We start from the raw sequence: 23,279 nt of genomic DNA, 5'->3' as shown, positions 1-23,279 counted from the left end.
CTGCTGCGCTGCGGCCTGCGCGCCCACGATAACCAGGTAGGGCCCGGCCGGCCGCCCCCCGGGTATTTCTTTAGAAATAAACCCGCTCTTGGGTGGGCTGGGGAGAGGTGCGCGCTGCATCCTGCCCCCCCCCGAGAGCTGCCATGGCCCTCTCTGTGCTTCCAGGTGCTCCACTGGGCTCAGAGCAACGCAGATTTCGTTATTCCCCTCTACTGCTTCGACCCACGGCACTACCTGGGGACCCACCTCTACGGCTTCCCTAAGACAGGGCCCCATCGGCTCAGGTTTTTGTTGGAAAGCGTGAAGGATCTGAGGGAAACGCTCAAGAAAAAAGGAAGGTAGTTGAGAAAGCATGGTGCAAATAACACGTCTGTTTGTGTTTTCTTTCTCTTTTTCAACACCTATTTGTGCTGTGAATGAAATCGTGCAGATACTCTGGGCTCTGATGATGACTCATGGGAGAGCCACAGCTCTTCTGTTAGATACAGTAAGGTCCCATACATAACCCTTATTCAGATGACCTACTGTGGCATCTGCAAGGGAGCGAAGAGCCATCCAGGCTGCGTGCCATGTGGGTTTTTGCTTTCTTGAACTCAGGTACCACAGATGAGTGTCAGCCTTGAGCTCTTTGCCCAGAGTCCTGATGACTGGAGACATGAACAGTTTTCTGAGATGCAGGCAGTGACACTAGCCACTGTGGCACATGTCCTTCCTTGTCCCTAGCGAGTTTGCCCTAGGAGTCGGCTTCAGGCAGACCAACATGGATCCCGGCTTGTGAGACTGGAGAGTTAAGTTGCTCCTGCCCTCTCCTGCTAAACCCAATGTCTTTGGTAAACTACACTGTGGGAAGGGGGTCTTCAGAAATTCCTCCTTCATTATGCCTTTAGAAATCATAACTGGGGTAGACCAGGGCCTGAAGGTCTACGTGCTGAAGAATCCCATTACCAGATAACACCTGGCGTTGCTTAGCAGAAGATGCATCAGCCAGCCTGTCTTCTCCCAGAGCAGAATAACAGTGGTAGTAGAGGCAAGAGGAATGGCTGAGTTTGCAGTGTGCCGTGGGCAGTGCAGACGGTGAATGTTATAGGAGACTGAAAGAACTGATCAGTGGGTATCTGCACCCACACCTTCCAGTGAACAGATTCAGAGCTGCTTGGATGCTGCTGTGCTGTTGTCAGTGGCTGGTAAGAGATAGGTCTTCTGCAGTGAGAGATGTGCGGTTGTGAATAGCCACACTAAGACCTAGGCTCCATTTCCACAACCATGAAGTATCTTCTAAATGCAGTGGTAGACAAAAAACTCCACGTCCAACCTGTGGTGTTCCCAGTGGGCAGCTCGGTCTCTGCTTTTCTGTGGGAAGTAAGGGGAACAGCTCTCTCAGCAGCACCCCTTGCTCCTGCCCATTTCAGACCCAGACTATCTTTGAAGACACTTTTCAGTTACGCTTTTAATTATTCTGGAAAAATCAATGTTACCCGTTCAAGAAATTCTTCTCCAGCACAAGCTTCTGTTAGATGACGCAGTAGCGTGTGTGTGTGTGAGAGAGAGAGAGAGAGAGACAGGTAAAGGGACAGAGTCACATATGAGGCTCCTCACAGAACTCTGCATACACCTCTGACCAACTTTCTCACCACAGCTTCTCTCTTGGTCTGGAGCCCCAGCTACACAGCTGGGCAGTTGGTGAGGTTTCAAGGTGGGAGGGAAGTTTTGTTGACTCTGTTACAAACACGGATCATTCAGAGGAAAAAATTCCTCTGAACACTCCCACATGAAAGTGGAGAGAGGTCTGCCCACAGGCCACCGCTACCTGTGAAGGGGATTGAAAGAGCAATCAGTTCTTGAATCTCAGCCTCAGTGTGTGAGGATGAACAGATCTGACAGATTTACTTTAGGTAACAGCCTGGCTTTCTGCCCAGTCATCCTTTCTAAGTCATCCAGGGTGGTAGGAATGTGTTTGACACACACTGAGCCCCAGAGGCTTACAGACTGTTCAGTGGGTCCTAAAAAATGTAGGCTTGTCAGATCCTGTCTGTCTGCCTCCACATGCTGTCCGTGCCCTGTAGAGAGCTAGTACATGGGTGCCTGGGCCAGAACTAGGGCCTCCTGTACACATAAATAACAACAACATCAAACCTAATTCAGGCCAATATTTTGTGCTTGTAGTACCCTGGTGGTGAGGAAGGGGAAGCCGGAAGATGTGGTCTGTGATCTGATTACTCAGTTGGGCTCTGTCAGTGCTGTGGCTTTCCATGAAGAGGTAAGGGAAATATTTGAGTGACACTGTTAAAAGACAAAATTAGATTGCGGAGGTTTCTTCCACAACCAAATGGTGATGCAGATCCTGTGTGTTCAGAGCCTTTCTTCTCTGTGGGATTGTTAACCTTGGGGAACCTGGCTAGCTCCTGGGATGGGGGTGGTGTAGGTGTCTGGGTGGGAGTCCTTGCTGGATGACAGCAGCTATTTGTGACTGATCACTTGCAAGTGCTGTGTCTTCAGAAGAGGAGTTTCTGGCAACTGACATTTTAGGTCAGCTGAGTCCATTTCTCCTCCTGTTTGCATCAAGCTGCCTTTTCCTGGCACCTTCCTTGCACAGAGAGCTAGCTGCCAGGGGGCATATTGTATCGAGTATAGAAAAGGCCCATGGTGAGTTGACAGCCCACCAGTGTGTTGAAGAACAAAACACAAGTCTGGTCCTGGACTGCTGACGGGGTTGGTGTGTCACTGACCTGTCTTCACTGAGTTAACTAAGTGGTTTGGTCCAGAGCCTGCTGAATTCAATGGGGGGCTCTGGATCCAAACCACTGGACCTGGAGGCTTTGTGTACACACACACATATGTATGTATATACATAGATGCAATCAGTATTAGCAGAGCCTGGATGTCAGAGCTGTCTAATGCAGTAATCACACCATGACCTGCACTACAGGTATTCCTGCTGTCATGCCTAAGACCCTTGGAATTTGCCAACCCACACATCCCATAGTGCCTTAATCCATGGAGCACTAAGAACAACTACAGAGAATGAGCCAAAAGGCCTTATCTAACTCTGTAGCCTTTTTCCTGACAGTGACCAATAACGGATACCCAGGGAAGACCTCAGGAGCAGGACAAATCTGTAAAGATAAGTCCCCTGAATACTTTCCCAGCCTCCAAGAATCTGTGGCTCAAGGACTTTCTGAAACAGCAATGCTATCCTGATATTCCATAATCCTCAGTGGGTTTCTTTTAGATGTACTTGTCCAGCCACCTTTCCAGTCCATGCAAACTTAAAAGATCTGCAATGTCCTACATCAAGGAGTTCCTTATTCTGGCATTGGCACTACTAATGGAGAGTGAAAACGATTGTAGGGTTTGGCAGAAGGGAATAAATACTTAGAGACTGTGTGCACCTCTCTCTAAAGGGATGAAGCTAAATGTGGAGATGAGGGAGGAGGGCAAGACCAGGGACCAGGGTCTGTGCATGTGGAGCTGAGGCCATGCAGCCATGGCCTCACTGCGTTTTGTTCTTCCTAGGCCACACAGGAGGAGCTGGATGTGGAGAAGGGGCTGTGCCAGGTGTGCAGTCAGCACGGGGTGAAGATCCAGACATTCTGGGCATCCACGCTGTATCATCGGGACGATCTTCCCTTCAGGCCTATTGCCAGGTGGGCTGCTCCATGGTATCACTCACTCCTCCAGTGTTCCATTTGTTTCTCACTCCATTGAACTGCTCAGGAGGGATCTTGGTCATTCAGTCCCACAGGGAAGGGACCCATTAGCCCATCTGCATTTATGGAACAGTGCTGTCATGCTCATACACATCAAGGGGAGGGGGCACATTCATCCCTCTGTCCCAGTAGGATTTATGCTTCAGTATGCATAAAGCCGAGGGGTTTGTTTGACCATTTATCGAGGGACTGATTTCTCTTTGCCCTTCCACCAGCACAGTTTGGATACTCACTCTGCAGTGCCCAGAGTCCTTGTGACATTGGACTGGATTGCTCCATTACCCCATCTGGTTAAATGCCCGTGACAGGAGCCCTTTGTGTGTGGACTCTTCATGGCTCCCTCAATAGTCACTTGAGGTGTAGTTGATGGAGTTGAGTGATTCATGGTATTCTTTAGAAAATGTATAAAATATGGCAGAAGAGTCAGGCCATAAAAATGTCTTTTTCTCTCCATTGACTGAAAAGGCAGCAGGATGTTGCAAATTTTTACACTGAGGTCAGCCTTGTGGATAATCAGAAGTTAGGTGAGATAAATCTGACCCTCCTGGATTGCCCCATCAGGACACACCTTCAATTGAAAAGGCACGATTTGCATCAGAAGCAGAAAGAAATTGGCTGAAGGACTGAACTCCTGATTGCTGCTAGCCCCAGGGGCGTCTACCTCTATTGTGCCAGGCACTGTACAAACATGCATCAGGTGCTCTGCCCTCAGGAAAGTGCAGCCTGGAAAGCTAACCCTCCACCTGCCGAAGCTATGTGGTGCTGTGTGGAGGGTCCAGGGTAGCCATCCTGTGGAGATCTGAGTGCATTGTAATCTGTGCAGGTTGCCCGATGTCTACACCCATTTCCGAAAAGTGGTGGAATCTGGGGTGAAGGTCCGGCCAACCCTGCGCATGGCAGAGCAGCTAAAGCCTCTGGCTCCAGGGGTGGAAGAAGGGTGTATCCCTACGATGGAGGACTTGGGACAGAACGGTAAGAAAAGTTAATTTGGCAGTTGCTACCATGAAATCCTACTTAGAGATATCTCTTACTGAGAATCAAAACATGGAGGCCTCCCAATGGCAGTGGTTGCCCTTCAAACTGTAACTAACCCTCTATTCACTCATACAGCAAATGAAGGTAAATTCCCTGTGTGGAGGAGCTGCCCTGCAGCTGGGTAGAAAACATCCTCTTAGTCAATAATTTTTAATACGTGTAAGGTGGCCCTTGTTTTAAAGGAAGACCAGGGCACAATCTTTTATATCCCCAAAGCAGAGATCCCTACTGCTGAACATCTCTAGATTTTAAGCTCCCGACCTTTTGAGATGCTTTCCAAAGCGGGTAACAAGGTGATGGTGTTTTCTGTGGCAGATCCTGTGACTGATCCACGAACAGCCTTCCCCTGCAGTGGAGGAGAGACCCAGGCATTAATGAGACTGCAGTATTATTTTTGGGACACGGTAACTCATACATTTCCTTGTCTACATCCTCCCCCTTGTACATACGGCTGTGCAAGTGGGTGAGGCTGCAATTTCACTTCCTAATAATATTTCCTTAGTGGCTGTATAACACTTTACAAAGGAGGGAATTAGCATTATTTCAGTTTTTCAGAGAGACAAACTAAATCAAAAAGTCATCCAGGAAATGGGAATGTAAGCCAAATACTTAGGAACCTAGTTTAGTGGCCATCCCTCTTAAGTCGTTTTTTCCATCAGCTTTTGGGAATTGGGACAATTTTATTTAGCTCCTTTTACCTTGATTTTCCCTTTCTACTCTCCTGTCCCATGTCATTAGCAATGCAGTTCTTCCATTTTGGAGGAGTGAAAAGTGGCCTGAAGGGCTGCAGTTGTAATTGGGGTGAGGAACAACTGACCCAAGCTGCTGCCCACAGTTAAAAATAGTAGGAGGTTCCCAGTAGTCTGGTTTGAAAACTTGCAGCCAGTAATTACAGCTACTTCTTGCTCCCTTGCTTTGATGGAATGAAGCTGCTGCTGACTGCATTTTGTCTGTGCATCCTGACCATATTTGAACTTTTTCCTGATCTATTTTGAAGAACTGCATTAAGACATATATGCTGATTTCCAACAGCATCAGACCCTATGCAGCTTTGTGGATAAAGGGGATGGCATCTTTCCATCTGGGATGAGTTAAGTGTGCTGTGTCCAGTGCACTCACTGGCCCAGCTCCCATGGTATTCTTTCCTTTCAACCGAGCTACAGAAGTTCCTGCATTCCCATGCTGTTGAGGAGTATTGTCGTGGTTTAACCCCAGTGGGCAGCTCAGCCCCACACTGCTGCTCACTCTCTCCCCCAGCTTGGGATGGGGAGAGGCTCAGGAGGGTAAAAGTGAGAAAAATCCTGGGTTGAGATAAAGACAGTTTCATAGGTAAAGCAAACGCCGCATGCACAGGCAAAGCAAATTAAGGAATTCTTTCACCGCTTCCCATCACTGGGCAGGTGTTCAGCCATCTCCAGGAAAGCAGGGCTCCATCATGCGTAACGGTTACTTGGGAAGACAAATTCCATAACTCCCAACATTCCCCCCTTCCTCCTTCCCCCAGCTTTTATGGCCAAGTGTGATGTCGTATGGTATGGGACTTCTCTTTGGTCAGTTGGGGTCAGCTGTCCCGGCTGTGTCCCCTCCCAACTCCTTGTGCTCACTTGACAACAGCTCTAGATGCCCGCTGGTGGGGCAGTCTGAGGAGCAGATGCTGTGTAAACACTGCTTAGTAATAACTAAAACATTGGTGTGCTATCATCAACACTGTTTCCCTCACAAATCCAAAACATAGCACCACACAAGCTACTGTAAAGAAAATTAACTCCCAGCCAAAACCAGTACAAGAATGCATAGTTTCTACTCTTGGTCAAGCATTAATACAATCAGTGCTGGAAAACCTGTTCCTTTTTTTGTTGTTATGTAAATATTGTCTTCCCTGGTGAGCCAGAACAGCCCTTTAGCAGTGGTAACCTGTGCAGGTAAGGGGATCAAGGAGAGATCAAGCTTCCCTATGTCCCCTGCATTGTCCATGGAGTGACCAGAAAATGGAAGATTTGCACTCTGATGTAAATGCAGGTGGTCCAGAAGTAACAGTGATCAGTATTCCTGCAGCTGAGTGTTGGGTGCTGTCAGACACTGTGGTTCTCAAACCTAAACAAGCAGCCACATGGACAAGGGAACCAGCCGCCCGTCCCACTGGTGCTTTTAGGTGGATTATTGATCCGGAGTGAGGCGGATATGGGTAGGGAGCTGCACAGCAACGTTCACAGTGCTTGTAGAAAGAAATGTGCTGAAGCGGGGAGCATAGCTTGTGACACGCATCCCAGAGCTATAATGAAAACTGCTGGCCTGATTAATTCCTGTGTGGTGGAGGCAGTAATTTGGCAGCTCTGTAATCCTTGCAGGCAGCCATGAGGGGGAGCCCAGCCCTGCCAGATTGCCCTAGCTCCAGCGTGAAAGAAAACCTATTTAGTAGGTTGCATGTAAAGTATTAAAACTTATTGTTCCTTTGCTCGCACAGAACCTGGTTGCATCTTACAAGGAGACTCGGAATGGACTGGTGGGAATGGATTACTCAACCAAATTTGCACCATGGTAAAGATTTTTGTTGTGAGACTGGCAGCTCCTTTTCTGCTCCCATCCCAAACTGATGTTACCTGTCTGCTGAGTGCTCACTGGGTGTGGGTAGAGGTCTAGGTGTGATTCCTTTTGCCTTTTTTGTTGGCGTACAGCAGCCTCAGAGCTGCTTTTTATTATGCTTCCAGGTAGCGGTTCCCTGGGAACATTCCTGCAATTAGGAACTGCTAAAGAGTAGCTGTACTGTGCCAAGAGCCCAGTGTGCTGGGAGCAGTGATGTGGACAGGGCACTGGAGAGACACACCGCTTGTTGGCTTTGTGCTGTTTTGTGTATCAGGGGTGGTTGAGAGCAGCCAGGGGAGAAGCGGAGCTTCAGCGTGTTGACAGGGCTGTCGAGCAGAACTCAATCCAGTCCTGGTTTGCTGAATACTGTGGGGCAAGTCACCTTACCTCACAGCCATCCCATTTTTCTGTGGGGTGAAGAGACACTTCTGTTTATTCCTACTGCGAAAGGATCTCTTGTTTGGGTAAATATGATGACTTCTAATTAGGGGGTTTAATGTTTCATGCTGGAAGGGGCAGAGTTAATTCTGGACTGAAACTGCAGCAGCAGAATCCAGTTCAGCCTCATGCTGAGAACATCTGGAGTGTTTTCCCAACAGAATTGCAATATGAAACAATTTTGTGAGGCTGCTACAGGTCAGGATTTCTTATTTTCATCTGGCTCTGTCCTCTAATGGTTGCAGTGGATGGCTCCACCTGGTGGCACTTTGGGATCCTAGGACCACTGGCACTGCAGAAGTTCTTTATTTGCGGCCTCCACTCAAGTTTTTCCAAGCTGGCCATTTGCCCAGAGCAGACAGTCCTGATCTGTCTGCCCCAAAGTGTTCCTCTGTCAGATAATCAAAATCAGACTGGTTCAGATTGCAGCCAGTCATTCGTATCTCATACCAGCCATTTATAAGTGTTAAAACTGGTCAACAATTCAGGAAAAACTCTTCAGGCCTTTTCTTCCTGTTTTCCAAAATTCATCAGAACATCAAATGTTTCCATGAGCCCTAGTGGGAAATCACAGTAAAATACATTTCTAGGAAAATCAGGGTAAAAGTTATTCCTTATCACTCTTTGCGATGACGCTGGAGTCAACAAGCTCTTTCCTGTCTTGCACAGCACTGATTTGGAACAAACAGAAGGAGTCCAGTGGGTTGAAATGCCAGAGCTGGGTTTGATTCCCTAGTTTTCTTACCCTGCCTGAGATTTTCAGCAAGTCACTTGCCTTCTGTGGTTGCTCAAATAAGACACTAAGTTACCGCCAGAAAAGGAGCCCTGGGCACATGATAAATAGATCTGTAGTAAAAGGAGGGCTGTTGAACAGCTGGGACAGTTGATGCAGAGATTGGCACTTGAGATCCGTTTCTGGGTTTGTCATGGGTGCGCTAGGTCACCAGCTGAGCAAATCTTTTAGGTAAAACTTGGGTAAAATGATTTATCTCAGTAGGTTAGAGACTCCTGGAAGTCATATGCTGGGAAGAGGAGAATTTTGATTCTCAGATTGAAGAGTTGCAAAGGAGTCATACAACTTGACTAAAGCCGTTTAGGAAGTCAGTGGCAGAACTGCAAACCAAAAGTTTTCAGACAGCTCTAGACACAAAGCTGCCCCTCTACTCCCTCCATGCAGACATGAAGCTGTCAGTCCTGCATTGTGTTCAGGACATCATTCTTCTGCTTTCAGGCTGGCACTGGGCTGCATTTCACCTCGATACATCTATGAGCAGATCCAGAAGTATGAAAAAGAGAGAGCGGCAAATCAGAGCACATACTGGTATGTCCCTGTGCGGTCATCATGGCTTGTTTCCTCTGAAAAGGAAACCGGCATCTCGCACACAGGAGAAAGTGATTTGTTAACTTTCTTCTTAATTAATGTTTATTTTTCCTGTGCCTGCTGTCTGGTTTCTCTGGGTTGCATTACATTTTGGTTTCAGTATGGATTTATTAGTCTGCCTTTGACAACCAGAGGCTTTAGATACTTTATAAGTAAAGATTATTAATGCTAGTTGTCATTGCTGGGAAATAGCGGTTTGTGATTTTTAAAACTGATCTCTGTAAATCAGCACCATCACTCTCTGCATTGTTATTATGGGCTAGATGGGAAGGAAGAAGAATGATTTACAAGTGAAAGCCAAAAGGTTTCTCACGCCAAGGATGTGAGCAGGGTTTCACCCAAAAGGCTCAGCAACTGTGCGACTTGTACGAATCACATGGTGTGAGAAGAACCTCTGGCCACAGTCCAGCACATGGCCCCGTGCTTGCTCGGCTGCCTGGCCATGACCACACCACCATGGCAAAGGGGAGGAAAGGACGGGGAAGCGAGTTTAATGCATCCCACCTTGTCCCCCGTGCTCTTCCTCACCTCCCTGCTGACTGCTCGCCTGCCTACAGGTTGTCCTGAAGGAGTGTGGGGGACAGCTGGGATCAGCGTATCCATCCCTGGGCTGACCTTGAACTTGCTCATGCACTCTGATCTGCCCGTACACTGTGAATTAGGGCCTGGTAGGGAGCTCTTATGGAGACGCAGGCTCATGTTAGAGGCTGACCTAACAGTAGACCTGGATGGGAAAAAACCCAAACCAGAAAGTCTGTGCAAACTGTAGAACTTTGATTTCGTGTTGGTTTGTTACATTTGCAACATGTAAAACAACACAATGGTTGGTGAAAAACAGGCAGAACGTTGCCAGCAATTCCAGCCAAAATACTCAATTTCATTAAAATTCAAATGACAGATAAAATGTCAACCTTTTGCCTGTTGAAATATATGTTTGGTTTTTTTTTTTCAAAGACAATTAAAAGAGGAAAGATTTCAAGAAACGAACATACTCACGTTTTCCTGTGTAATAGTCTGCCAGCCTGCCTGCAGCCAGAGTGCCATGGTGATCTGAGCATTTTAAAGTGATAAATAATAATAAACATCAGCTAAGCAGAATATTTCCAATATGCCAGAGAGCTGAAGCGGGTCTCAGAGGCTGAGGTGCCATCATTTCATAAGAAGTTTTTTTTATAGAAAAGCTTTTGTATAAAACTGTCTATTTTCTGCGGGCCTAGCACCTGATCTCATGAGCTACCACTGTAAACCCAGTTTTGAAAGATGCCTTTAAGTCCCTTACAAAGGTTATTGCTTAAATCAACGCAAAGCTCTTAGGAATGTGCTGACATGCTTGCTCATGCGGAAGTGTGGTGCTGAATCAGGCCCCACTCTTTGGAGAATTACATCCCAGTAGGGACAAATGAGAAACAGGTTTTCTGAAATTCTGCTCCTGCACTGGAGTTAAGGAAATCTTCCCAAGTGATTCATGCAATTTGCTTTCACTGTAGTCATCCAGGTGCAAGCTAGATAAGTAGGCTTGGGGCAAGAACTGGTATCAGGGGAAGCTACCTGAAATGGGTCATTGTAAATAAACCTCATGGTGTTAATGATGGGTGCTGTGGAAGCAAAATACTAGTTCAGTAATTTTCTCTGACCTACAATGTAATACAGACATGACTTTGTGTTTTAGGGTCCTGTTTGAACTGCTGTGGCGGGATTACTTTCGATTTGTGGCCCTGAAGTATGGCAAAAGGATTTTCTCATTAAGAGGTGTGTGTGGATCACCGTATTTGGAGAGGAAAGGTACACTCTCACAACAGGGGAGAGTAAAAGAAGAGGCTGTCAGCATTGTATTGTACAAATGTTCTTCTCATGGTGCTTGTGTCACCATCCTGGGATGTTGCTGCAGACACTGTTAGCACAGAAGTGCCTGAACATCACGGTGCTGGATACGGCATAGACACTGAGACTTTTGCTCCAAATCTGATTAGATATGGGGAGTGTTATTAACATATCAGTGGGAAACAGCAGCACAATAAGAGTAAAGATGCTGTTTCCGGAGACACTCCACCTTTGGAGAGAATCCAGGCTTCGGGCTTGCCCACGTTCACCAGAGAATCTGGGTCAGAGCAGGAACTCACCCAGCAGTGTGAATCCCAAGACATCAGCTATTCTTTCTGCCTTGCACTACACAGGGATCAGAGTGAGATTCAGCTCCAGACCCAGTCACTTATGTGCAGGTTTCTAAACCTGAAATGGGGGTCTGAACTCTCAGTACAGCAACAAATATGTGTATCTGTCCACATAGTCAGGAAAACATACAGCTGATGCCTGTGCTGGGTGAGCTGTTCTCCACGTGATGTAGCTGCCCACACTGAAGCATACAGCACTGTTTTAGATACCCTAGGGCAGTCTGCCTGGCATCCAGCTGTGGCTGCAGAGGAGCATGTCTCCGTCAGGGCCTGGGTCACATCTGCCAGGCCTGTGTGACTGTTTTGGATGCCCTGTAGCATCTCAGATGGTGCTGGATGCCAGTGGTGGACCTAAACTTAGCTGTGTGGAGCTAGAGCTGACTGGTCCCTGCTGTCTCCATTCCACTGTACAAAGGACTGTAATTGCCACTGGACTCCTGCATATGTAAAGGCATCCCCTTCATCCGTTCCTACCCCACTGCAGGACCAAAGCGTTACCGGGGGCTGCTATGTAATTCTGGGTTCAGTATCTGCTACAGAAACAGATGGCACATAAATATTGTCCTGGAGTAAAATTAAACAAGAAAATATTGTGTTGGGCCAGAGCACATCTCTGGCCACTTGTGAGGTCTGAGTCATTTTTAAGTAAAAAAAAGAGCAAACACCAACAAAACAAATAATCAAAATCCATTAGAGCTTGAGCATCCTCCTTGTGCATGAGACATCCCTTTGCAACGCTTGAGAAACAGATCATCTCTAAACCTTTGGAGAAGGAATGTGGCTTGTTCGTAATGCCACTGAGAGGGCTTCATCCTCATCTCTTGTGTCAAACAAGGTGCCTCTGGCTGTCATTGTTTTATTAATAACTGCCCGCATCATTAGCAGTTCATTTTTTTTCCTCCGTAGGTCTTCAAAGTAAAGAAGTCCCCTGGAAGAAGGACCTTCAGCTCTTTGACTGTTGGAAAGGTCAGTAGAAACTGCAGATTTGGCTAAGTGTGCTTTTGGTTTCCATGTGTCTGCATGCTAACATGTGCCCTAACACTAACTCAGATTTACGCAGAGGAACTGTCAGCATGACCAGACTCTATCATTTAAACTATTACCACCAAACAAGAATCCAACCCCTTGGGTTTGATGTGAGTGCAGGACACTCGGCTTCCCTTCTGAGATTGAGCACCATACAGGAGCAGGCCCACAGGTTATTGTGGATGGCCAGGCTCTGTCTGGCTGGTACACACTTTATGAGATGCACCGCAGTTGGATTTTCCTGCCCAGGTGGAAGTATTATGACCCGTTGGTCCCTTCTGTTTAGTCACACAGAGGCTGACCAGCCCTTCTTATCAATGCTGAATTGTTCTTCCAGTTGGCTTTAGTCAGAAGGATAAAGCATCCTTAGAATAAATCACATCTTTCATTATGCCACAGCCTTTTAATATGCTTGCTTTTCTTTAGCTTTTATAACTTTGTTGTCACATAAATAACAAGCATAATATCTCAAATTAAAATTGGGAAGGACTAACATTAAAGTATTGGAATCAGTGAAATACACACTTATATATCTTTCTTCACATCAATGCCATGTGTGTCCATTTGCACAAAGGTACAATAAATCTTTTCCTTAACAATAGAAAAGGGCCTTTAGTTTTCAGGTGCTAACCCTTGGGGACTTGTCCAATACATGCCTCTCTGTTCTTAGTCCCCTGTCAAGAATCTTTCTGTTCTTGGCCCATCTCACTATTGTGTGTGTATTTATTTTGCCCTGTTATCTTCCCTGTTATGCACCTGATTGTTCTTCCAGTCTGAGATTCTTCTGTACCTTGTTTTTTTTCTTGCCAAATATTCTCCTCATTTTAATTTTCAGTATCATTTCCCATTTAGTTTCCAGTGGATCTTAGCGGCTGCATGCCAGCTACACCTCACTGAAATCTCTCCCTGCTGCTGTATACTGGCACTGTCTTACCTGTTTGGGTGGCTGTGAATGCGTGAACACAGGTTGGTTTATGAGTGCCCCAAAATGTCATCATATCCCAGCACTGTCTTTTGTCTCTGCAGATGGCAAAACAGGGGTTCCTTTTGTCGATGCCAACATGCGAGAGCTGGCTGCGACAGGCTTCATGTCTAACAGAGGGCGGCAGAATGTTGCCAGCTTTCTCACCAAGGACCTGGGTCTGGACTGGAGGATGGGGGCAGAATGGTTCGAATACCTGCTGGTAAGACTGAACTGCTCTTGTGTCTGGATTTGTTTGTGCTCCCTGCCCTGAGTGACAGACAGGAGGACAGTTCCGCCTAGTAAGGAAGGATACAGAAGATGATCAGTAATTTTCAGGCTGATATAAGTGCATGTATATACTGCTTGCGTGGTATGTACTTCCCAAAGCTCACGTAAGAAAATGGCCATCAACCAAGATGCAGCTAGGAAGTTTATATGTAGGGTTTTAGCCAGACATCTGTCACACTTGAGAAAACTTTCAAACATAAGTTATGTTAACAGTGCTCTGATTTGCTCACCCCAGAGGCTGGGGAGGAGGATAGCACAGAAATAGAACATAAAAAGAAATGTGTTCTGGCCACTGAAGCCAGTTTTGGCACAGCATCTTTGCATTGATCGCTGTGGACAGGGAATTCATCTAGTCAAGAACAGGCGAGTATGGACAATAGCTGGATCAGGTTCCAGAGAGCTCCACCCCAGCCGGAGCCATCCTTCATTCTGGTGAGTCACAGGCTTCCCAGCCAACTGGAGCACCAATTTGTTTCTCGTGCCAATGAGCAGCCATGCAAGCATGGTTAAATAGCTGGGTTGCTCCTACATCCTCAGTCCCCATAGCTTCTCCCTAGGAAGGTCTGAACAGGCTGGCAGTCCCCGGTTCAGAGGCACAGGCTCTGTGCCTCTACAGCTCTGTGCATCATTGCTTGGTTGCTGCTATCTCTGGTGATACTGATGGAGAGACCGTCAGCAGCACCATGCTGAGTGGTGAAAACTGAGGCTGAACAGACAAATCTGCATTTGTTCTTCACCAGACTGAATGGTACAGGCTGAAAAAGACTGATATCAGCCTCATATTAAAGATCTTGTCTGTAGGATACAAGAGGCTGTTAGCAATGAGGAAACTTTCTACTTGCTAGAATGGCTGGAGATACAGAGAAAGCCCAGTTGCCTCACCATTATCTGCAAATAAAAGAGCCTTTTTTATGAATGTAATTTTTTTTGTTGTTTTTGAGCTTCCTTGAAGCTGGGCTCTGACATGGCTTTGGCTGCGGAGATCCACAGGAAGATCTGGGTGCTCTTCCCATTGCTGCGACTCACACCAGTGCTGTGAGCAGTGGTGGGCTTGCACAGTAACGTGGTGCAGGACTTCTGCAGGATCCTCCAGAAAGTGGTGTTGGTAGCTCCATACAGTGATGCTTTTCCAGATAAGAGTGAAAGCCCCCAGTGCATGGCACCAGAGAACTTGTGTTGGAAAAGTGGTGGCTTTAGCCTTCATATCCTGGCTGGAATTTGGGATGGAAAGTCTTGCCTTGAGTGTACTTCTTTTGCAGTTTCAGTGGGTTGTATAAGATAGCTGATACGCTGCGTGCCCTGAGCTTTGTAGCAGTGAATTGCCAAGCAGGGGCTGCATTTCAGTATAGATCGTCTAACTCCTTGTCCTGGTTTGAGCGAAACAGGACTAGTTTCTCTTCTAATACTTGGAAAACTGCACTTTTAGAAGACTCTAGTGTCTGAATTTGTGAAAATATTTACTTTACAGCCAGCTATGGTGTGTGGGTTTCAAGGTCTCAGTGTTTTCAAGTTAGCCAAGTGCAGGGATGAGGAGGAGCAAGACCCGGGCACTTGACCCAAGCTGGCCAACAGAATTATTTAATTCCATCAACATCACATTCACTATAAATTAGAAAGTTTGCTGCAAAGCTCTCTCTCTCTCTTGATGGCTACCATCCTGAGAACTTCGTGCCCAGGTGTTGGACTTCTGAGGTCTTCCCTTCCTCCTGAAGCCATAGCACTCACAGTGTCCGACATTTGCTGTCCACTGCTGGAAGTGCACAGCTTCCTACTGATAGTATTGGCTGAGCATAATCTTTGCATATTCTGTATTGGTGTCAGGATCAATATTGGTTCTTTAGTGCTCTTAATGTTAATTATCTAATCTTATTCTATTAAATCTGTTTATACTTCAGCTCATGGGTTTCCTTGTTTCTCCCGATTCGGTCATCGGGTGATAGAATGATTGTCTAAATGATAACGAATTGTTATATGTCTCTCAAACCATAACACTCCTGTAGGCTGAGTGCATTGTATGTGACACACAGTGAACCTCCAGAAGAATTGTACAGCTCTCACAAATTTACAAACACGACTGTGCCTGTCTGTCCTGCAGAGTGAGCCACTAGGACCAGTTTGAATGTTTTGTAGTATCTGGCTTTTGACGGCATCTATCAGCTATGGCTTTCAAAGCAGTTAGAAAGGTAACTTCATTTCACGGAGAGGGCAGCTTGCTGCATGTACAGGCAAGCCTTGTACTCAGAGTCACCAGCTGATTAAGAGTTGGGAGTCAGGAATTGAAGCTTTGCTCTGGCAGGCAGGCAGCCTTGCCTTCCTCAGATAGGAGCTTGGTTCATTTTGCAGTCAGACTGAGAGGGCCCTGGAAGATTCCAGGTCTTATTCTCCAAGTGAGGAAGACCTGGACGATCTCACACTGGAAAGGTGCTCCCTGGGTCACTTGCGTTTATTCATGTGGGCATGAATGTTACCAGCCTTGCTGGAAGCAAGATTTGGCACTCTGCACTAGTCCTTTCAGATTGGGAAGCCCTGAATGCTGTAGGTTGTAAGCAACCACTCTAGGTTGGCGTGGCACAGGCTGATCCTTCTGTCCTTGGGCAACCAAGATGATTGAGGGATTGGAGCATCTCCCTTATGAGGAAAGGCTGAGAGAGCTGGGACTCTTTAGCCTGGAGAAGAGAAGGCTGAGGGGAGACCTTATTACTACTTACAAATATCTAAAGGGTGGGTTGAAGGAGGATGGAGCCACACTCTTCTCGGTGGTTCCCAGTGACAGGACGAGGGGCAATGGGTGCAAGTTGGAACATAGGAAGTTCCGTTCCAACACACGGAAAAACTTCTTTACAGTTCGGGTGACAGAGCAGTGGCACAGGCTGCCCAGGGAGGTGGTGGAGTCCCCTTCTCTGGAGATTTTCAAAACCCGCCTGGATGCAGCACTGAGTAATGTGCTCTGGGCAGTCCTGCTTTAGCAGGGGAGTTGGACTAGGTGATCTCTAGAGGTCCCTTCCAACTCTGAAGATTCTGTGATTCTGTGATTCTGTCTCTTTCCGCTTGTGTCACACTGATATATCGCTAGACGGCTCTGTTACTTTAATCTGGTGGCATGCCCAGAGTAACATACAGGAGACATCAGTTTGATGGGGGAGATATGGCTATATAGTGGTAAAGGCCAGTACAGAACTGAAACTGGTCTCACTTGCCTCCAAAAAGGGAACACAAAGCATTTCCCATCTCTGATACATCCATCAAAGGCCCACCGAGTGTTTGCACGTGTCTGTGAAGAGGGTGTTTGTCATCCACTCAAGGCGGGTAGGGAGACGAAGGCAAGCTCTCTGCAACCCACTGAAGTCAGGGGAAAGGACGGATACCTCTGGTGTCCTGAACAGAGAATATCTCGGCTATGATTTCATTCATAGGGTCAGGCCCCAAGGAAAGGGAGAGAAACAAACAGAAGAGAATGCCAGGAAGGGGCAAGGCTGAGGGGGAAATGAGCCTGCCTCCTCCAGTCCCCCTTGGATTTGCCCTCACCTCCCGCACACGCTTTCCTGCATGTTAATCACGCAATCAGGCCTCCGATGGCATCTTTCTTCCCCTCCTTATCTCAGCGACTGCAGGAAGCGCTGCTGAGAAGGGGAAGCCTGGTACATAGTGAGCATAGCTGGCTATTGATCACCCTGTCCCCAGCTCTTGGTTGGCTTTGCAGAGAAAGGGGATGGAACTTGGCAGAGCCCGTTCCCCTGTGCCTTCTGCTGTCTGGGTGCGTTGGGCTCCCCACTTTAAGGAGTGGCTGAGGTTTTGGAAACATCACTGTGTGGAATGGTTGATGCCGCAGCTGCAGTGAGGAGAGATCAGAACTGAACCTGCTTAGTGACATGTCTTTGCACACTCTCTGCCTCAGCTGCCAGCGCTATGCTTTTGCAATGCGAACACCTCTGCTAGGAACGCGCAGAGATCCCACGCCCTGTGTGCTATCACTGCCACTCCCCTCCTGACCTAGGTTTGAATTCGTCCTGCAACTGGAAAGCTTCTAATGTTGGATTTAAGCCACGCTGCCCAGCTGAAAAGCACTCAGACTGGACCGTGTTCTGCTCTCACTTGTGCCTGTTTCAGGAGCCTTGCTCCATTTTACATCAGCATCCTTGAGAGCTTTCTATTTGTTTAGATGTACAATAACTTGACGATGTGCAGCCTACTGAGTATGTCATGAGAGCTCTCTGCCAAGTCCCTGTGAGTTGAGGCTTATTGTCTGATGAAGGTTGAGTCTATAGCAGGGAAAAAGCTGCAGTGTTTATATCGATTGCATCTTCATACACTCTGTTTGGTCACTCTGTACAGTCTGAGTTAGACTTTTCTCCAGTCTGCCTAATAGGATCTGCATAGATGATTTTGTTAGTCCGTGGTCTCTGTTGTAACTGGTCAGGAAAAATTTTCTTTCCTATTTGAAATGTACTGGGCTACTGTTTCTTGGAATATGAGCACTCAAAAGCTAGGGCTTGTTTTCATGAAGTCTGCCAGATGGTGACAGAAAGAGAAAGAACTGAGAAAGAGAGGGACTTTGCTTGGACTTTTACCTATCTCATTGACCTAAGGACCATGAAGTGAAGTAGCCTGGGAAGCTGATCCCAGCTGTACAACACATCCATGAAGCATGGTCCTCTTCTGAGCCAGATGGCTGTAGCTACATGGGAGAGCTCTGACTACCCCAGTGTGGCCAGATTGATTCCCATGCAAGGAATTCTCCCCTTGAGATAAGGGGTGGATGGGGAGAGAAGGTTCACCAAGGGCCAGCCCAGCTCTTCTTACTGTTTTCTTCCTCTGTTCTCAAGGTGGATTATGACGTTTGTAGCAATTACGGCAACTGGTTATACAGCGCTGGTATTGGCAACGACCCACGGGACAACAGGAAGTTTAACATGATTAAACAAGGCCTGGATTACGATGGCAGTGTAAGTCTCGTTTGGCTGTCTTACAATGCAGAAAAGTGTATGTGATAGTTCCAGGGAACAGAAGAGATCAATCTGCTGTGTGGATACTGCTGCAATAACGGTTCTATGATCTCCTTGCCAACAGTCAGGCAGGTTCCTCCTTGTTGTACAGGAAGATCTGACGTTTACAATCTGCTGCTGTCCCCAAAGAGGCTCTGTACGCCCTCCCTGCCCTGCCGTTGGTCTGTGTATTTAGTGTTTCATCACCATTTCTTCCGGTTAACAGCCACATCCCATCCATATCTCACACAGCCATTTCCTTGAGCACAGAGCAGCTTCTCGGAGAACTCAGAAGTGACAGGAGAGACTCAGCTGCTCACACAGCACCTCGGGAGGTCCTAGAGAGTAGATTAAACCTGGGACTCCTCTGGCTATCCTCTGTAAGTGGTGGGAGCAGCTAAATCACCCTTTCCACGTGCTTAGCCAGTGTTCACATGCTGCATTACCTGTTCCCACCCTGTTCCTTAGCTTCATGGCAAACTGTGGTGTTGCCTCTCAGGACTTAAAAAGGAATTAAAAATTAGTCCTAGTAGGGGACACAGCAGTAGTTAATGGGAGGTTTCGGTGCAGGGGGGTTCATCTTGCCAAGCGCAGAGGTGGGTGTGCAACTGACCCAGTCACCCTAGTTTCCTTCACAGTCACTGGAAAGAAAAAAAAGGACTTCTTGGGAGTGACTTCACCTATGTCCTAAATAGGGCAGGGGAACCGAACAAAAAAAGACCCCCTCTGTCTCCCCTCGCTGCCTGCAGAGTGATCGTGGGAGAGGAGCTCCAGTATCTGTGTCTCTCTGTTTAGGCACTAATTCTCAGCAGAGGGTTTAACAGGATGGGCTAAGACTTGGCAGAGGTAGTTCATGCTGTAGTACACCAGCTTTGTTACCTGGAAATCGGGTTTCTTTCTTTCATGTTAAGAAAGACCTTTGCTGGGAAGCAGTTACAGATTGTTACTGAATGGATTGGTTCTGTTTGCAGGGGGATTACGTCCGGCTGTGGGTCCCAGAACTACAGGGCATAAAGGGAGCAGATATCCATACCCCTTGGGCACTCAGCAGTGCTGCTCTCTCCCAGGCGGGAGTAACTCTCGGTGAGACCTACCCACAGCCACTTGTGACAGCCCCAGAGTGGAGCCGACACATCAACCAGAGGCCCGTGAGTACTGGGAAGGTTCGGGTGGGGTGGGAGGGCTCCAGGCATTTGATTTGCATGTAGGAGTGGCTGTGAATTCTGCTCTTCTTTCTCAGGGGAAAAAAAAAAAATCTTTAATGCAAAGTCACGTTCCCTCACAGCAGAGAGTGGTCCAGCTCTGCAGCGGGACTGTGCCATCAGGGTTATTTAGCTGTGGCTGTCCTACTAAACTAAACAGGTTTGAGGCACAAGCCCAAGTACCAGCTCTTGTCACCTGGACTGTTCATTGTTAGTGTATTCCCCAGCAATCTTCTTGCCAGGGCCAACAAGCACCATCCAGAACTTTGTCCAAGCACAGTTTGAGGGTACCATGTACTAAAGACTGTCACAAAATACAGTCTTGACAAAACCACCCTACATCATATGGACATAAACTGTGCCAGGCCAGTTGGCTTCAGGGCTGAAGAATGAACCCATGCATGTTTTGTTTACTATTTTATAGGTAGCTCTTCTTACTCATGGTTTTTTTTCGTTTTGGATATACATAGTGCCAGATATGAGTTGGAGAGATGGGGTATCTCTGAAGGCCTCCACTGGCCTAACCACCCCCCAGTGCAGATGGACAGAAGGGAGCCAAGGCTGATGCTCAGTTTCCACTCTGTTCATGAGGTGGAACTCCTACCGTACTTGAGTGCATCCAAACTGGAGTCAGCAAGACCAGTAAATACGGCGACTGGCCCTTGCACTTTTTTTTGGGGTGTATCTCCCCTTTTGAATGGGGACAGATTAAGATGTGGATCCTGCAACAAGTCAATACTTGCATCTGCTGCCTGGGCTGCTGTTCTTGGAGGAGATGGGTGTGGAAGGAGAGTGCTCTGTAGGTCTGGGTGTGGTCAGTGGTGGTAGAGCTGGAAGGGAAGAGAGAAATATTTGTAACCAACAGTTGCATATTTCAAGGGGTTTTCAGCATTTTGTCTTCCCCCACGCATCCTCTCTGCCCCCTCCTGAGTAAAGATACTTTCTGGAGGCTCAAATTTAGTTGTCATATGATGTTCAATGAAGAATGAAGCATGTCTCCATTTTGGGTTTTAATCCCAACTTGCAGTACCAAATTTCTCAGGCTGGATTCCTTTGCCATGAGTGGGAAGTTTAGTGGCCATGCTGTTGAAGGGATTATTAACCCTTTTGTTTAAGAGTGCATTTGAGATCAGAGGAAGGACCCTGTGAAGGAGCCCCTTGGTGAGACACTGGTTTGAGGCAGCAACAAAACTTGAACCCCAAAAACCGCATCCATCAGGCAGCATATTGGTTAAGTGTCCAGCTCAGCTGGGGCTCTGTGGGGCTGCACTGCCACATTGTGCTCATGAAATTAAAATAATCCTGGGAGGGACTGTTGGCCTAATGTTACTGAGGCCTGGAGAAGAATCTCCTCTCCTAGCCCCCCCTCATCCCCCCCCCCAAAAAAAAACCCTGAATATCAAAATACCTTTGAAAATACCACACCTTACCAGAAATCCTAGTTTCCTAAGCCCAAGCCTAGAGCTATGCCTGTCGGGTCTCCCCACGTTTTTAGTAAACTTGGGAGCAGGAGTGCCACGTGCACATTTTTCTGGATGTCGAGGCTGCTTCGTGATCAGATTCACTCTGCAGCACCAGTAAATATCTCAGTGTTCACCTTTCATTTGCAGCAGGGACAAAGTCCCCATCCCAGGGGCAGGAGAGGACCGGCGCACACACCAATGCAGCACAAAGACAGAGGGATAGATTTTTACTTCTCTCGCAAGAAAGATGTACGATGAAGGCTGTCTGGGTGCATGCTGGAGAGGCGCTCAGTGAGAGCTTTCGCTGCTGAAGATGCCAGGATGATGGTTCATCTCCTTGAACTGAGCCGATGATACAAGTAACTAGGGATCTGCCTCTTCAGTGTGCCCAGGGACACGAGCTGGACGTGGATGTTCGGAGGCTGTGGACTGTGTACTGGCACTGACTGCGGTGATGGGATCTTGTGTCTTCTCTTTGGCACTTGGGCTGCTGCGGTGAGCTCCCAGGCATGTCCCCTGTCACTCTCCAGGAGTGGCTGCCCTTCAGTGCGGAGGGTCTCACTCTCATGGACAGTGTATCGCTCTCAACTCTGGAGTCCTGCAGTTGAAAGGGACTGTCTAAGTAATATTAATTAACCAAAATGGCATGGCCTTTCTGTTTGGAGGAGGTGTGGTTGCTTTTCCAGTGCCTCTTGCTTTGCACTGGTGCTTACGGCTGTTACAGCTAAATTTCTGCCTCTCTGACAGATGGTTTGTGTGGCGGGTGTTCGGTCAGAACTCTTTCCTGTGAACTTTCTTATGCTAATTTTTCATGTTTTAAAACTCCAAAACTACCAATCATTGTACAATTAAAAGTTTTGCTACTGGAATATTTTCTCTTCCTCATTTCCACAGAGATCCACAGAGTGAGACTTCACGGGACATTCTTTTACTGTGTCTCCTACAGTACTTTGGAGAAACCCTGAGTTCCTCTTGAAAACTGCCCTGGAGCCCTTGCAGCACCCAGGTTGCTTTTGGTACCAGCCTGGAAGCTGGAAACTGTTCAGTTCATAGCTGAGAACTTTGTACTCAGCACCAAAACCCAGTCAAAAACGGTTCCCCAGCCATTTTTAAGCATTTTGGTTTTATGCAGAATGTTGTACTTGCTGGAAGAGTTTGGGAATTTGGAGATAGCCGTATTTGTACTGTCATGGAGCACTGCCACCCGATGGAGAGCCCAGGTTTGAACTCCTCAATCTCAAAAGCAGCCCCCTCTCAGTAGACAGAACATGGGTCCGCAGTTATTACCATGAGAGGTCCATTTGTGCTGCTTTCATAAAGAATGCTGCCTTATTGTGGCCTTTCAGTACCGAAAGGGAGCCTACAGGAACGATGGGGACGGACTTTTAAGCAGGGCCTGTTGCGACAGGACAAGGTGTAATGGTTTTAAACTAAAAGAGGGAAGATTTAGACTAGATATAAGGACGACATATTTTATGAGGGTGGTGAGACACTGGCCCAGGTTGCCCACAGAGGTGATAGATGCCCCATCCCTGGGAACACTCAAGGTCAGGTTGGACGGGGCTCTGAGCAACTTGGTCTGGTTGAAGATGTCCCTGGTCATGGCAGGGGGGTTGGACTAAAGGACTTGAAAGGTCCCTTCCAACCCAACCATTCTGTGATTCTATAATTCTGTTAAATCTGTTTGAACACTTCCTTGCGTAGACAGGTTCAGGTCTGGACTGAGAAAAAAAAACTGACTTGGAACACAAAACCCCAAGTTTTTCTACCAAATGGAGACAAATCAAGTGATTTTAAAACACGCCGTGTCAGGGCCATGGTAAGAATCCCACCGTTTGTTGTATTAGGGGGCTGCACAGGAACGTAGCCATCATGGGGTGGTTATTTTTTGGGTGTGAATGGAGGAGAACAGCTTTGGGGACAGCACTGTTCCTCCTGTGGCAGATCTGACTCTCACCGCGGGTGCTCCCCGGGGCTGCCCCGGCTCCCTTGGGGAGGGAGCGGAGCCGCCGGACAGGGAGGTGAAAAGGCGGCCCTCT

General features: G+C 47.4%; 1 protein-coding gene across 1 annotated transcript in view; it reads left to right on the top strand.

Annotated features, from left to right (window-relative positions):
* The window catches only part of LOC104291272 (cryptochrome DASH-like), a 26,109-nt gene extending 4,611 nt beyond the window's left edge, over positions 1–21,498 (top strand). Inside the window, exons 2-15 of the mRNA XM_009890481.1 lie at positions 1–36; positions 166–338; positions 2,164–2,257; positions 3,514–3,644; positions 4,531–4,679; positions 5,058–5,146; positions 7,207–7,280; positions 8,995–9,084; positions 10,814–10,893; positions 12,222–12,281; positions 13,368–13,525; positions 18,417–18,536; positions 19,547–19,749; positions 21,417–21,498. The exon at positions 1–36 is cut by the window's left edge and continues 1 nt beyond it. Of these exons, the coding sequence (XP_009888783.1) occupies positions 1–36; positions 166–338; positions 2,164–2,257; positions 3,514–3,644; positions 4,531–4,679; positions 5,058–5,146; positions 7,207–7,280; positions 8,995–9,084; positions 10,814–10,893; positions 12,222–12,281; positions 13,368–13,525; positions 18,417–18,536; positions 19,547–19,749; positions 21,417–21,498 (1,539 nt within the window). The remainder of the gene's footprint in view (positions 37–165; positions 339–2,163; positions 2,258–3,513; positions 3,645–4,530; positions 4,680–5,057; positions 5,147–7,206; positions 7,281–8,994; positions 9,085–10,813; positions 10,894–12,221; positions 12,282–13,367; positions 13,526–18,416; positions 18,537–19,546; positions 19,750–21,416) is intronic.
* Positions 21,499–23,279: the final 1,781 nt, after the last annotated feature.

The sequence above is a fragment of the Charadrius vociferus genome, unplaced genomic scaffold (assembly GCF_000708025.1).
Source record: "Charadrius vociferus isolate BGI_N301 unplaced genomic scaffold, ASM70802v2 scaffold608, whole genome shotgun sequence".
Classification (NCBI taxonomy): domain Eukaryota; kingdom Metazoa; phylum Chordata; class Aves; order Charadriiformes; family Charadriidae; genus Charadrius; species Charadrius vociferus.
Note: the sequence above shows the minus strand (reverse complement) of the source record. Positions and strands in the feature narration are given on the sequence as shown.